Source organism: Mustela lutreola, chromosome 11 (genome assembly GCF_030435805.1).
Source record: "Mustela lutreola isolate mMusLut2 chromosome 11, mMusLut2.pri, whole genome shotgun sequence".
Lineage (NCBI taxonomy): Eukaryota > Metazoa > Chordata > Mammalia > Carnivora > Mustelidae > Mustela > Mustela lutreola.
In genome coordinates, this window is record NC_081300.1 from 35,835,308 (window position 1) to 35,851,221 (window position 15,914).

A 15,914-nucleotide genomic window follows, 5' to 3' on the forward strand; every position below is an offset into this window, starting at 1 on the left:
AGAGCATAGTCCTGTCTTCATGATTTTCCCCAAATCTTATAATAACATGGCCAGTCTAGTGAAGTTACCCATTTTGATCCCATGGGTTTGTAGGACCCATGTCCACTACCACAGATCACTATAGATTTGTGAACCCCATTTTAGAAACAAAGGGATAAACCCATGATGAGTCAAAGGACCAAGAGCTGAAATACAGGTATGTGAACCCATAGAGACGTTGCAATTCATTCTGTCTGAAGAAGTCAGAGGACTTTTATAAGACAGATGTCATCTCCATGGCTTTTGGAGGTTGAGGAGGAATCCAGTGAGTGAATAAAGGAGAGGTGAGTCAAAGAACAGAGCATATTTGAGGGAAGAGGCCTCAGGAGAGTCTGGTATGCTCATGGTGGCTCTCCATCTCCATGGGGTTCAAGTACAGTGAGGGTGGGGGACATGATGGCTGAGGAAGCTGGAAGGTGCATGTGGGACCCAACGAGAGCGATCCTGTCGGTGATGGTAATCGGGCTGGGCTTCACTGATAGGCAGTGAGGGTCATTCAAGGTTTCTAAGCAGGAAAAGTCACCTACTAAGATCTGTATTTCGGAAGGACATTTACTTCTCAATAGCTAGTCCAGGCATGACAGAGATCTGGAACTAAATCTCTCATAGGAGGAATGGTGAGGAGTCAGCTCTAAAACACATGTGGGAGAAGAGTCCCTGGAGTCTGTTGAGGATTCAGAGTCCTCCTGCAGTACAAGGGGCTGATGGTCCCCCAGCACCTGGCATCACCGCATGAAGCTGCCATCAGGGAGCCAGACCCACCACCAACTCCCATGGCCAACGCACCCGTGCTTCTCCCTCCTGCACTTCGGCTGTAACACAGGCGATTAAAGAGCACCCCACTGAGCCTTACAGGAACCCAGCGTGACAAGACTGGGATTGGGGATTAGCGGCAGGCAAGAAGGAAGTCTATATGGTAAAACGAGAACACAACTGCTCCGAATGCTAGGGACTCAATCCACATTGGTGCCTTTTATTTCCTATTGGCAGTTATGAACCGGGTGCCATTAATTGGAATCACATAGCAAGGCTATGCCTTTTGTCCTATTTTATATGCTATTCAGGATTTTCTCAGTAACTTTCGAGGTTTATGTATTTTTTTTTAATCTACTTTTATGGGGGAGCCACCTGGGTGGCTCAGTACCTTACCTATCTGCCCTAGGCTCAGGTCATGATCCCAGGGTCCTGGGATTGAGCCCTGCATCGGACTCCCTGCTTAGTGGAGAGCCTCCTTCTCCATCTGCCTCCGCTGTTCCCCCTGCTTGTGCTCTCTCTCTCTCAAATAAATAAATAAAATATTTTTAAAAAATCTACATTGACCAATTTAAATTAAAAAAAAAAAAAAACCTTTAAATCTCCACTAGACAGTGGGGGTCTTGACTCCACTAACACAATTTTTAACAAAATACTGTATAGATCATGTGATGGAACATAACCAGCAAGTATCAGAGATCGAGAAAACCACACGGATCATATATTTGAAGAAAGTGGTGGTTTGAAGACCAAACAAATGAAACCTCAAGCACATGTAGGTACCAGTGAAGGCAAGAGATCATAAAAGCTGAAGTTGACCAGAACAAGAAGACATAAACATGCAGATCCATGCAGAACAGAGAGCCCACGTGGAGAAGACAGAGGTAATAGCAAGTTACAGTCAGAGCAGAAGAGCCTGAAAATAGGCAGAAAATGCCTATTTTCCCTCACTCTGGTGAAGAAGTTACCACACCAGTGGTGGAGACAGGTGTTGAAGGGGGTCACAGGAAATGAGATCACACAAGGGGCAGCTTGACTTGGGAGAAGTCACTGTTCAACACAGCAGGCTCCCATTCTCCTAGTCCTTACTGCTCAGTCTCAGGCTCCCCAGTTACCCCTCATTCTCTGTTCCATATATTAATCACCATAAAACACTGCATAATAGCAGATGACAAAAATGACAGGACTGTTTCAAAGTAGCCCACGATGCAGTCCCCTCCAAAGATGACTGACTGACTGGTAAAGACAAGAAGTGGGAAGAGGGAGAGCACCTGACTGCCTCAGAGAAGACAGGAGATGGGAGATGCACCTAACAAATAGTCTGAACACAGACCCAGGCGTGAATCTGTGTTCCTATCAGTGTGTGATGAATTGGTAGGGAAATGATGGATTATTCAATAAATAGTATGCAAACAAGCAAAAACATTTAAGGTGGGTCTCCGCCTCATGCCATATGCCAAAATAACTTCCAGATAGATAAAATATTTCAATGTGAAAGTTGTAACTTGAAATTCTGGAAGCAAGCACGGGAGAAAAGGCTTGCTCCATGAGGAACACAAAACCAGAAGACAAAAAAAGATTAACATATTTAATTCATAAAATTTAAATTTTTCTGTATGGCAAAACCACCAGAAATGAAATAAAAGACCAGTGACTGAGGAAAATAATGGCTGCTCTTATCAGTCTATAAATAACCTCCACCCTTGGGTAAGAGCTCAATGACCATGAACCAAACATTCCCAGAAAAGGAAGTATTAAGAGCTTGTGGATATATGAAAACATGCTCAATCATGTTCATGGTAAGACAAGGGCGAATTTAAATTTTGCTGACATATAACTCTTCACTGCCAGGTTAGCAATGGTTGAGAAGCTGAATGATCCTTTTGCAGAGGAATCGGCAAACAAGCTCTCTTGTTTCGATCAAAATGGGTACAGTCTTCACAAAGAGAAATCTGGCAAAATTTAAAAGGCATCAACAACTGACTTAGTAAATCTGTTTCTAGGACCTTATCCTATGGATAACCACATATACACTACATGACACAGAGGCACGAATTACACTGCACTGTCACTGGTCACAGCAAGACACGGGCCCATCAGTATGGAATTGGGTACATGAAGAGAAAAAAGCAGGATGCAGCCGTTAAAAAGAATGCAACAATTTTAAGTACTGTGGTGGGGCAGGGGAGGCGGGGGAGACCAAGATATATTTTTTAAGTGAAGAAGCAGAATGCAGAACAGTTTATACAGTGTATTACTATTATATAACCTTTTAAATGCTGTGCGTTGTACATGCAAAGCCCACATAAAAATAAAATTTAAAGTTGCATCCTTTACTTGTTCCTTTTATGCATTATTACTCCCAATGGAACTGCCATTACTTATACGTGGGTTTACTGTCATCCAGGAAGTAGGAAAAACTCTGCTGGGACAACTATATGGGGCAGACATTTCCTGAATTTTTCTAAAGGCTCTTGATAGGAATCCATAGAACAGGCAGGTGACTGTCCTTTCCAGTAACCAATGGTACTGCTGTAAGTGAAAGAGAGAACAGAATCATTGCTTAAGGCACATACTGACCCTCCAGGTTTCAGCTCAATAAGTGTACAAAGTTCCCCCCTGACTGCCTGAAATCTGGGCCTGGGGTTCTCCCAGTGTGCTCCCATGGAGCACTCAGTGTGTGGCCCTAACGCCCCCTTTCATGGTATAAGCCGGGCCTTGTTATCAGCGTATTCCCCAGGCCCAGCACCGAGACTGACGGACTCAAAGTACTTTCAACCCCAGGCACTGGACTTCTGACCCCTGCTCAGTCACCCAGTAACTGAGGTCACCACACGAAATGAGCACCTGACCGCCATTTCTGAAAAGGCCCACAAGATGGAGATGTCACTGCAGGGATGGAAAGAGAGTGCCGTCTGCTCTTCCCAACTTCCCAGACACATTTGCTGTGGTGTAATTATTGTTTGCTTGTTTGTCTCATTTGAATACTCAACATGAATGGTTCAAATAGTCTTCTAATTTTTTCTTATAAAAATATTTAGAACATTTCCATTCAGAAAGCACATTTTCAAAATTGAAGCATTTAGAAAGTCTGCTTTTGGTAAACAGTTGCTTCTTATATCTTCAAGGGCCTTTGCAAATAGTTCTGGTTTTCTTATTTTCTCTTGTTTTGGCACAACTCAACTTCCGATTTCATGAAAATTAAAGTTACGCTGTTTCTGAAAAAGAGCCCTATAAATGAGGCTGTAATGACATAATGAGGAGATCTGGAGATGGCTTCCTTTTAATACCCTTGCCTTGACTTAATTCTGTATATTGTTTCTTCAGTTCTTCCTTTCTAGGTCAACTTATCATTCCAAATTTGATTAGTGTCCAATATACTAGTATGCTTGGGAAAAATATGGAAAACTCTAAGCTCACAATGATTCCTGGTGGTATCTAGGCCTGTTGTAAGTGGCCCGACCTGCCTGAAGAGGTATTTTAGTTGGCTTGATTCTCCTAGGACTTCAGGGAAAGGAGACTTATTTCCAAATCAAGGAAGTAGAATTCTAGCTCTTTCCAGTACTGCACATCACCCTGACAAGCTGTTTATTTGTCAGGAGTGTGTTAACAGAAGACGTGGTTTCTCCCTGCAAAAATGCAACTCTTGTTCGTAATGCTTTAATGTCTTTCCTGAGTTTTTCATCTTGGTTTCAATAATTATGTGTATATAAAACATCTTAATAGCATTACGAATTCTACTGAAGCATATACTTCAGTAAAAACAATCATATACCTTAATAGGGCAAGAAATAGTCATAAACATGAAAACAAATTATGAGTGACATCCAAAGAATCCAGTAGTCAAAAATGAAAAAGAAAAAAATTAAGCTGTATTAAATTATATATTATGATATGTACAACTGACATCATGTATTTGGGTGATGGTATACAAGTGTAAGTTGGAGTTGGGGTCCTCCTTATTTTTACAGTCACCAATATAAGCCAGCAAGGCAAGAGGAAACATGGCGGCACAGTCAGGCCTGGGGACCTGCTGGTCTTAATAACAGAACAGCACATCTGATGTTTCAAATGATTCATCACATGGTTTTTCAAAGCCATAGACAGTGATAGTTGGGAAAAATCATGCAAATGTAAAGGAAGTAATAAATCCTTTGCATCTTTACTTGCTAGTGGATGTGGCAGAAGGTGCAGTAAAGAACTCTCTATGGCAGAGATGGTTGTAAGAGAGAACAGACCACTTAGGAAAGGAAAGGCCCCATTACTGGTTTCTCTGGTCACCAGGTGTCAGCAGGCTGCCTGGAGGGATTTCATGCCACTACCTTCTTCAAGCCAAGGACCACTGGGTCCACCTCCCTGGGGCCCCCCAACATCTCCCTGGGTGTCATACAGACTCCTCATGCCTTGCATGCCCCAGGTTAAACATCTCCACCTTCGATTTGCTTTTCTTCCAGTACCTTCTGTCTCAGTTGCTAGTTTCTAACACTCTCATGTTCGAGCAAACCTGACCCCTCACTCATTCTACTAGCCCTGCTCCCACCCTCCTCCAAGTCTGCCCAAACCCATAGCTCCTCTCAAGCCCCATGGCCACTGCCCTTCCTGGGCATGGTCCACTCTCTCGGACTCAGATACAGCTTCTCGTAGCCTCTGTCCCTGTGGCCTCAACCCACTGGGTCCATTTATGGATGTGTTAGAGCACCTCACCAACGCTTCCAAACCCTAACAGCTCCGGAGGTCTCAGGAGGAAGACTAGGCTCCTCCCCAGACACTCTGGGGTCCAGCCCCACATTCCTCTTTTAATCCTCATCCCACCCCACCTGGGCTCCAGGAGGCTCTCAGCCAAACAGAGGAGGAGACCGGGGCAGGGTCTTTCCAGAGGACTCCCCATCTCTAACCTGGAACTGGGCTTCCAGGGGATGGGAAAGAGGCAGAGACTGGAGCTTCTTCTTTAGGACCCGAGGGAAGTTTCCCACAAAGCCCAGGGCTTTGGAAAGCTGCAAACTTCCCATCCTTATAACTTGTCAACTTCAGGGACCTCCACACTGTTCCCCCAACCAATAAGGGGACCTGATCCTTCAACTAGTGTTTCCTGCCATCTCTGCCATAGCCAGGCCCCAGCTACTATGGGGGACACAGCAATGAATGGGACCTGGTTCTTCTTCCCAAGTTGCTGTCCACCTAGCACGTGTAAGATTTGAGATGTAATATCAGTAAGATTCTAATTTCCTGACTTTGGCCTTCAATCTCACATCTATTAAGATAAGGATCTTCTTCATTGGTGACCTCTCTGGGACCAGAAGTTATCTCAGCTGATCCTGAGAAGAGGTACCCTAGGGTGTAGGACAGGGTCTTCAAGGTAACCAACTTGTTATCTTATTGTCAAGACCTAACTAAGCCCAAATATGCCCAGGCCAGGGCCATGCTGGGCTGTGGAACCTGAGATTTTGACAACAAGGTGCTTAGGTGCCACCTTGGAAAATAATGTGATGGGTGGTGAGATAAAGCCTACTGGACAGCCCCCTCTCCCTGGGACTGTAAGGTCTTGTCTGCTATCCATCCCAACCAAACCTCTAACCACCAGCCACACTCAACAAAACGTACTTCAGAATACACAGAAGACAATCAGAGTACAGAATACGGGTCGAGTTTGTTTTAATTCATGATTTGAGGCAAACTCTGAATCGCTCCTGTCTAGATTTCTGATCATGAGACACGGATGTTCTATCTTAAAACATATTGTCACTTCCCACTGACCCACATAGTGGGGTTCACACAGTGCTTTCATGGGTACCTTTTCATTGGCTCATCAAAACCACCCTCTAAGGTAAGAGTTGGCATAAGTGGCATTTCACCCTCAGGTATTAAATAACTTCCCAGTGAGTATGTTGTAACCCTAGCCAGTCTTCTCTAACTCAGCACTTTTACCATATAAGGGTAACTGTTTTTAATTGTTCTAAAATTACAGGTCTTACCTTTTCCTTGTAAACACATCCTTATGCAATCACTCGCTTCCAGAAGTAATAATTAGTTAATTTCTAGTGGTCTAATACTCTTGCCAAGTTACATTCCTTCCATGGACCCGTGCAATTCTTTTCTCTTCTGGTAGGTCCTGGACTAATTACATTAAGGCATTGACCTTAATGGGCCTACTACCTCCTGATTTATATGGAGTTAATCATTGCAAGGTAAAAACTGATGTTGATAGAACAAAATGCAGACCTTACACAAAACCTAGAATGGTTTTTCACAGGTCAATCAAAGCATTCACATTTACGTACTTGGGAAACAAATTTTTATACTTTCTATGGGAAGTTTGTAGGGAGATGAGACAACAGTAACAAATATCACCTCTAATAAAATATTTACTTTGTAGATAGTGGAAAGAGAAGATATTCTTGCCTCTGGACTACATTATGTAAAGGAAAACATCTCAGATTATGCTTTTTATTTATACTTTTCCATTAGTTACTCTTAAACTGATTTCCTTCACTGGAGGACAGTGACGTGATCTGCATGCTTCTTACAAAACCTACCTTTCTGGCCTGGCCTCTGGTGGGTTTGAGAGAGATGATGTGGGAGTGGCAGGCACAGCAGATCCAGAAGGTCTTGAGTGATAAGAGGTGTTGCCAAGGCTGTTGTATCTAAACAGTGCAGAAGTTTAAGGTGGGGAGGAGTGTGGAAGGACAGAGAAATGAGTACAAGTCAGTAAATGAATAACATTTAGCAAACTATCTTAATTTTTGTAAGAAAATCAGGCTTAGAAATGCTAATCCCGTTAGTGATTATTCTAATTTACTAACTGCTTTGACTGACTTACTAACTGCTTTGTTTTGATTACTTCTCATTTAGAGAGGTTTCCCAAAGGCCAACATTGAGGCAGCAGGATATATGACAAAAGGTTTAAATAAAACCTTCATATTTCCTTCTTAAATGTATGTTAATATTTTTTGCTAACAAAGAATCCAAATTATTTTCATTTGAAAATATGAAGATTCTTCATGCTTCCCATGGTGGTATAACTAGTGTTAAATCCATTAAAGATCTATAGAAAATACCACATGATGAGCTAAACAAACATCATAGTAAATATTCTGCCTTAGGTATTTCCCAGTCAATGCCCTTCATTAAATGTCATCTTGTCACATGCTCGATGACCAAGGAGAAAATGTTCTCAGACCTTCAGGACTGGCCTGCTGACCAGAGGTACATATATTCATATTTTCAGCATATATATATATATATATATATATATATATATATATATATATATATATATATATTTGAACCAAGAGTACAGCCATCGGGTTTAAATGAGCCTTTATCATTTCCCAGTCATCTCTGACAAGTTTCGGGATTTGTAAAATTCTAGAATTTTCCTTCTCTTTTTTAGAATAGCTGTCCTTTTTAGCAGTTTGTGTTTAGCTATTACCCCTCAGTGTGTTCCCAGAAAACATATCATAACCTGAAGCCCTTGTGGTGGGGAATAAGGGGTTGGGGAGCAGACACTCATGATTAGTTACAAATAATGAGATTCAATGAGCTCTTCCTCTCAATCTGCTCAGCCACAAGGCAGGGCTGACTCCTTTACCTAAACTGGTTGGGGACACTGTATTTGGGTATATGGGACCCCATGGGTCACTATAAGTGTACAAAAATACAAAGAGCTTCCTACACCCAGTGAAACCAGTTCAAGCTTCCATCAACAGAAATTAGCACAAATCATTCTAGGAAGCAACTTAACTTCAAATGTGGATATCTTTTCACAGAATTAAGCCTACTTTTGGGAAGCCAACATAATTATGGTTAATTGCATACGGAAAATGTCATGCATGGTGATAGTCACTGGAAAATTATTAAGATCATGGTAGAAAAGGTAGAAATTACCCAAATAGGTAACAACGCAAGAATGGTGGAAAAGTGTGATCTGTTATTTATCGATGGAATATTATGCAACCATTAAAATGACTGCCAATTCTGTATGTGATAGGACGAGAAATGTTTATATGCATGCTCAAGTAAAACATCAAAATATATTATTTATACCAAGTTAGATTACAACTGTATAAAAATATTCTCCAAATCAAAAGCTATGTATAGAAAAAAATTAAAAATAGGCCATCTATTTTAAAAAGTGGAATATAGACATATATTTTCCATTTGCCTTCAGAAATTACATTGCTTTAATGGGAAGCAAAATATTTATATTACCCCACATCTATCCTGTGCTGCTAAGTCTGGTGTGCTTAGCTACCGCTCTTCATGTATATTTGGGATCACGTGTCAGGCCATGCTTAGGACTGAGACTCGCCACAAGGCAGAAGAAGGCTCAGCTCACACAATCTTACCCCACACCGTCCTCCTCAATGAACACATCACCTTCATAGGACGTGGCTTCTGGGAATTCCTTTTCTTTTCTCTTGAAAAACCCAACCCTCTATGTGTCTAATAGGTTAACTGCTTCTCCATGTGAGGGTTGGTTTGACTTTTTGAGAGTGCTCCCAAACCACAGGGCACGGAGAAGGCAAAAGGCAAAGGATGAGAAGAACATACAAAGAAAGGAGGCAGCAGAGAAAGGAGAAAAAATGCTCAGGAGCGAAGAAGAGGCAGAGACGGGGGCAGAGAGCACTGTGACGTGGGCAGGGAAGGTGGCCGCGGTCAGAAGCTCTGAGACCTCAGGCTGCGGCCCGGCATCCCCCAGCCGCCTGGGCACTCAGCCTGTTACTCTACACAAGCATCTAAAACCATCCCCTTCCCACCAAAAGGGGACATCTTGGAGATTGTTTTAACAGGATTACTTTCCTAAAATGGAGTTTAAATGACCTGATGGAAATAAAAACAAGCATAATGCATATTCCCCCTGCTTTGGTTTTTTTAATGGCTGAGCAATTAAAATTGGAATACCTCCCAGTCTGTTCAGTTTTGCTTCTCATTTTCAGCCCAACAAACTGGATCATACAACTCACTCAATTCACTGTACTTTTCTCCTCTGGCCCTTTACGAGGACTACCTGGTTGGTATCTACTAGAACCGGTTCAGTGGCAGTCCACCACTGGCCCGTACAGACTCCATGAAAACCACAGTGAGTGAATGTCAGAAAATTAATAGGTACAAACAATATTTATACGGCATTCAGATTCCTGTCCGACAAAAGATTAAAAATTATAAAAATTCATCGGTTAAATATAAGGCAATCCTTATGCACAAACAAGAAGCTGTTTTTCTTAATTTATGTGTACGTTCATTCCAGCAACGTACGTATTTCTCATATTCCCATCCCCCAGGACTAGAAGCAGAGGCAACGACCAAATGGGAGGGACCTGGACCCAGGAAAGCTCCATCAGAGCCTGTGAGGCCATCACCAGGAAGCCCAGAGTCACCCTCACAGGCTAACAGCACCCTACTGGGGAACACAAGATTACCAAGTTATTTTTATTCCGGTCAAAGGTACATTTCTTAACTTGCACAGAAATACTGTTCTTGGAGGACCTAAGAGCTGTGTTGGAGATGTTCCAGAAAAATCAAGTGAGAGATCTAGCAAGCCCACAGTTTGAGACCTAGAAGAGACTACTAGAGAAGCTGTAGTGTAAGGTGCTCAAAGTGGAGCTCACACACTCCAGCAGGCATACCATGCCACCCTGCAAACAAGAGGAGGGGAGCTCAGAGCCACGAGTTTTTTATCTGCTCTTTTCCTAAAATGGGTCCACTTGTGGCCACTCCTAGGGTCTCCAAATTCTCCTCTCCTGCCTCCCCTTCACAACTGCCTTCTGCTTTTAGGGGAAAAAGCAACACCCTTACCCAGGCCAACCAGCATGGGGCAGTGTTTTGAGCGGCAAAACCTCCAGGATACCAGGCGAAGGCACAGTGTGGGAAAGTCTCCCTCTTGAGGGAAACCCTTAAGATATACTGAGGAAGGAGAAGGTCCTAGTTTATTCAGGAGCAACCTCAGAGCCAGGCCTCACACACCACCTCTATCTACCTGCCCACCTACCTAGGAATTGTGCTGAAATGACATGAAGGTAATAAAACAAGCAAAATGCCTTTTTTTTTTTTTTTTCAAAATACCTGAACAATTATCCAAATAACTCACAGTCTGTCCATTTTTGTTTCTCAATTCTAGAAGTGAGATGGTCGTCACAGGGACATGCATGTAACGGAATTGAAATGTGAAGTCATACTTTTTCTGACAGAAACTCAGCCTCATTCATCTGAAGACAGGCTTTGCCAATGAAGCATATGCAGGTGTTTCCCAGAATTTAATCATTTAAATTGGAAACCCCAAGGTTTTGATAAAAAGGAATTTAAAGCACATAGACAATAGACAAATTATATCTTTCACAACAGTTTAAACTCCTAACAAAAAACTACAGGCAGGCTATTTAAAACTTTGAGAGAAGTATGTGGCACCTGGATGACTCAGTTGGTGAATATCTGACTCTTGGTTTTGGCTCAGACCATGATCTCATGGGTCATAGGATCAAGCCCCGTGTAGGGCCCGCACTCAGAGAGGAGTCTGCTTGGGATTCTTGCCCTCTGCCCCTCCCCCACCGTGTGTGCATGCTCTCTGTCTCTAAATAAATAAATCTTTAATTAAATAAAACAAAACAAGAAACCTTGAGTGAAGTTTCAAAATATTCTTAGTTTGTATGTAAGCAGAAGGGTTGATGGTCACACTTCTAAATTAATTATATTTATTAGATAGAGTATCCAACACCTGTTGTAACTGGTCCTATTTGTGGTGTGAAGGAGCTGTTCTTCAAGTCTGGGTCCCACAAGCCTTCATTCAAAACAAGGCATAACTTCTTGCTCAGCCCCCAGATCGAGGGTCCCCCAAATGCAGGCTCGGGCAAAAGCACTTTGTTGACAAGGACTTTCCTCGAGAACCCCTGGTGGGGAGGGATCAAGGTTCAGGCCTGGTATTTGGAGCTGCTGCACAGATGAGCCCAAGAAGGAGAGAGACTCTCTAAAAGAGAACTGTGCAATGTACAAGTTAGGACCAAAACCTGGAGTACAGCGCTTGGGGTAGAAACCACTCCCCACTTCCCTGGCTGTCCCTGCCTTAGTTTCCTCATTGTAAATAAGGACTGGTAACAGAAACTACCTCTCAGCATTAACTCTTTAAGATGCTAATTTCATGGGAAGTATAGGCCTGGTTCATAATAAATAGGTCAGTATTACCAATGATTATCACTCTAAGAGAGAAGCCATCAGTATCATCAATCATTGATTTTAGACAATTGATGGCTCAAAATATTCAAACCCTCTGCCCCCCTTTCCCCACCCTGCAGAGAACTCCTAAGCCAGGCAACTGTGAAGGGCAGGCACACAGGCACGTGACGAGCAGCTGCCAAAATGTTCTCGTGCAGTTCTGACTTGCACACCTCCCTCCCTCTGCTCCTCTCTCCAATTTTTACAAGAATCATCAGAGCGCTCATACTTAATAATGTAATTGCATCAATGCCTGTGAAGGGATTCAAACCACAATTCCTTGCCATCTCACGGGGAGATCCTTGAAAGAAACCCACATACATTAGAATCAAACCAGAAAGCTCTAGAAAAGGGAGAGAAAATAAAGACACCCACCTATTAGAGAAAGACCGGAAGTTGTAGGGTTCAGACGTGGAATACGTGCTCAAATGGGGGGAATCAGAGGGACTATTAAAGGAAGGAAAATCCCACTCAAAACACCGCATGAAAAGAGGGCGGAACCCTTCGTGCTACGCTCCGCAGGTCAAACAAGGCCCACACAGGTAGGGGCAAAATGTATCAATTTTGTCAGACCATGCATATTTTTAAAAACCTGATGCTTAAAAATCCATTTTTAGTAATTGTGTAATAGAAGAGCTCTTTGATTCAAACGAATGACAATTTTCTGCTCTTGCCTGAACCCTGGTAGTTAGTGGTTAGGGAGTTAGTTGACGTCACAGCTGCCCTCTGGTTGGACTGGAAGCCACACAAACACAGCTGAAGGCAAGTGGGAAGGTTCAGGCAACGTGCTCTGCGGCCCTCCCAGGGTGAAGCTCACACAGGCCTCCAGGAGGCGGGATCTACCTGCTTTCCTTCTGCGCCTCGGCCTCCTTCTCCTTGGCGGACAAGGGTGAATCCTCAAAGTCATAGGAGAAGAGGTGGAAAGGGCTGTGGGGCACATAGGGCAGCTTTTCTATGGTCGGTGATGCCTTCAGGGGACCAGGTGCCGTAGACGAGGGCCGGGAGGCGGAGGCAGGGGTCAGGGGCGGTGACAGGAGGGCAGGCCCGGAGGACCCGCTGCGCGAGGGACTCCCCACCGCAGGGCTGGCCGGAAGCCGCTTTCCCTGCGAGGTGGCCCTGGAGAGGGCTGAGCTCTCAGGTGCAGCATCCTCGCCAGCGGGGGTCTGCTCCGAGGCAGGTCTGGCCTCTCTGCTGCCCCAGCAGGGAGGAAGGAAGCGGGGGGAAGGAAAAGGAAGCAAAGGTTAGGAAAGTGAATAAGACACAGGAACCCCACTACCATTACAGGTGCTTCACTCCGGAATCCAGCTGTGTCTTGAGCTGCAGCATGGAAGCCCACCACCAGAAGCTTCAGTTTGCCCCACAATCCCGGCACCCTGGGCCTGTCAATCTGGGAAGCAAGACTTCCCAGAAGTGGACGAACGCAAGGACCCACCCCTGCAAACCAGTCTGGCCTCCAGGCCTTCACAGGCTTGTGTGTGTGGATTTCATGGAGCCCCTAAGGCTCCTCTTCAGTATCTCCCCAGTCTCCCCAGGCTCTCCCCACTGACTGTACTGGCATGTGAATTTCCACGATTTGAACTTCATTTCTTTCTCTGGGTCCAACTGAAGTTCGGTCCTCCTCCTAAAAAGCCCAGCCTGGAGGAGGAAGTATCTGCCAAGCCTCGTCCTTTAGGCTCCTGCTTTCAGGTGCTTCCTCAAAAGCATGCACCGAAAAGGACAAAGGAGAAGAGATGCCAGCAAGGAATGCCAACAGCCAGAAAAGAGGGACTGGTGCACGCAAGTCAAGTTTTACCCACCTCACACTTGCCCCACAGCCCACCTCTATGACTAAGCCCTAGACACCTGGACTCCTGGAGGGCGCCCAGTTCTGCCACAATTGTAAAACTTTTCCATCTTCACAGAACTGCATTTGGACCACTGAGATCTTTGGAGGTACACAGAGAATCTGTTAAACTCTGCATTTTTTCAAGACCATGGTCATTCTCCCGGAGAACCTGACTCCCAGCCATGCTTATTCGGGAATGGGACGAGACCCATTTTCTTTTCTACCTCAAATTCAGAGGTCCCTGTGTGTAGAAGGGCAGGGACACAGCCATTCCCCTGGCTGGATGAGGGGGCCGGGGGATGGCAGGAGACCTCGTCTCAGTGCTCAGCGAAGGCCCAGGACACACAGCATGCACACACAAAACAGCAGCCAGCAGGCAGAACACGCAGGGCGAGACACTAACCCAACAGAAGTAAGGAGCATCTTTCTCGCCACTTGGAGGTCTGATTGGATTATGCCAAGAAATAAATACATCCAGGTCAAGGTTAATGAGTACCTTAGCCACTGTGGAGATCCAGGCCCAGTGTTTACCATTTCCACTTTATTTCCTAAAGCTGGAAAGCCTAACTCTAGTTTGATCAAGGATGCCTCCAGGATCAGGTCTTATAGAAAAAAAGACCTTAGAGCAATAAACCACCATTTACCTGTGGAAGTTCCAGCCCCATGTGAAGAGAGCACAAGGTCAAGAGGGATGCTTTGAAGGTTGCTCTCTCTGGCCAGACTCTTCCATCGGGTCGGAGGGGCTGTACCACGAGAGTAGCTGAGGGCAGATGGGTTTGTGTGGGCGGGACAGACCACGCACATGTAATCTCATAGAGAGCCAGACCAGTGGATTCACTGAGGGTCTACAGGATCTCCTGTGGCTGGTTTTCAACCTATGGTGGGACTATCAACCAAGCTTCCTTCCTCCCTAGAGCACCCTTGGGTATCATTACCCCCAGGCATGGCAGCTCCCCATTGGTGAGGGGCTCTGGCTAATGATCACCCTTCTCCCCCGGCATTTGGACAAGGGTGGCTCACTCTTTGTGACCAGGTCATTCTTTTTCTCTCTCCACACCGGCGCCCTGCTGGCTTCTCCCCAGCCATTTCCAAAGCAAGGAAACAAATCACTAGTTTGTCTGATCAGAGAGGATCCCATGGCTCTTGGGAATGGCGGGCATCTCAGTGTATCAAACGGACCCCTTTTTTGTGCACTGGCGGCTTGGAGAAAGAGGCTGAGCAGCAAAAAATTCCATTGATTTTGAAGTTTGCAAGAAAGAGGTTTCACCCTAATTTATCCAAAATTTCTTTGATCTTGCTCATTTATGGAAAAAACAGTAAAATTGTCAATTTGCAGTGGTAATCAGTTAAACAACAAAAAAAATCAACTTTAGAATTATTTTTGAATTTTAGAAAATGAAATCACTTTTTCTTTTTTATAAACACATCAATCTGCAAAAATACCTATAAAATTAAAAATATCTGCAGGATGCCTGTATCTGTTAACATTGCCTGAAGGCAGAAAGAAGGCATCCTCGGGGCACCTGGGTGGCTCAATGGGTTAAGCCTCTGCCTTCAGCTCAGGTCATGATCTCCAGGTCCTGGGATAAAGCCCCACATCGGGCTCTCTGCTCGGCGGGGAGCCTGCTTCCTCCTCTCTCTCTCTGCCTACCCCTCTGCCTACTTGTGATCTCTGTCTGTCAAATAAATAAAATCTTTAAAAAAAAAAGAAAAAGAAAAACAAAGAAAGAAGGCATCCTTGGAAGGTATGAGCAGAGGACAGTAAACTCCCTCGAAAACCTGTAGAATGAGAGTACTTATTCTCAGAGTGAAAACAAATCATGGGAAATTCTTCTGGGCTGCATGGGGTGAAAAGCAGTCCTGTCCACTTGGATCAAAAACAATCCCGCATCAATAACACAGTCGTTGTCCACACTCTTTAGCCACTATTATATTGGTAGAATCTACAGGAGGAAGGGGACACATGGAATTATCCTTCCTACACTGCTGAAAGGGTTAGTAACATTCTCCGAGCAGACGTGAACCTCCTTCCGGTTGGTGTCCATCTAAGCAAACACTAATGAGGGAGGGAACAGCAGGGAGAAAACCAGCT

General features: G+C 44.3%; 1 protein-coding gene across 16 annotated transcripts in view; it reads right to left on the minus strand.

Annotated features, from left to right (window-relative positions):
• FHOD3 (formin homology 2 domain containing 3) overlaps positions 1 to 15,914 on the minus strand; it is a 458,821-nt gene that overhangs the window by 104,732 nt on the left and 338,175 nt on the right. For 6 of the 16 annotated variants that reach the window (XM_059139169.1, XM_059139164.1, XM_059139168.1 and 3 more), the window contains one exon: positions 7,326 to 7,433. The exons of 2 other annotated variants lie outside the window; for them this stretch is intronic. In XM_059139169.1, the coding sequence (XP_058995152.1) occupies positions 7,326 to 7,433 (108 nt within the window). Of the gene's footprint in view, positions 1 to 7,325; positions 7,434 to 12,372; positions 12,445 to 12,840; positions 13,189 to 15,914 lie in introns of all 16 variants that reach the window. 8 more of the 16 variants (XM_059139159.1, XM_059139160.1, XM_059139156.1 and 5 more) reach the window with 4 other exon arrangements.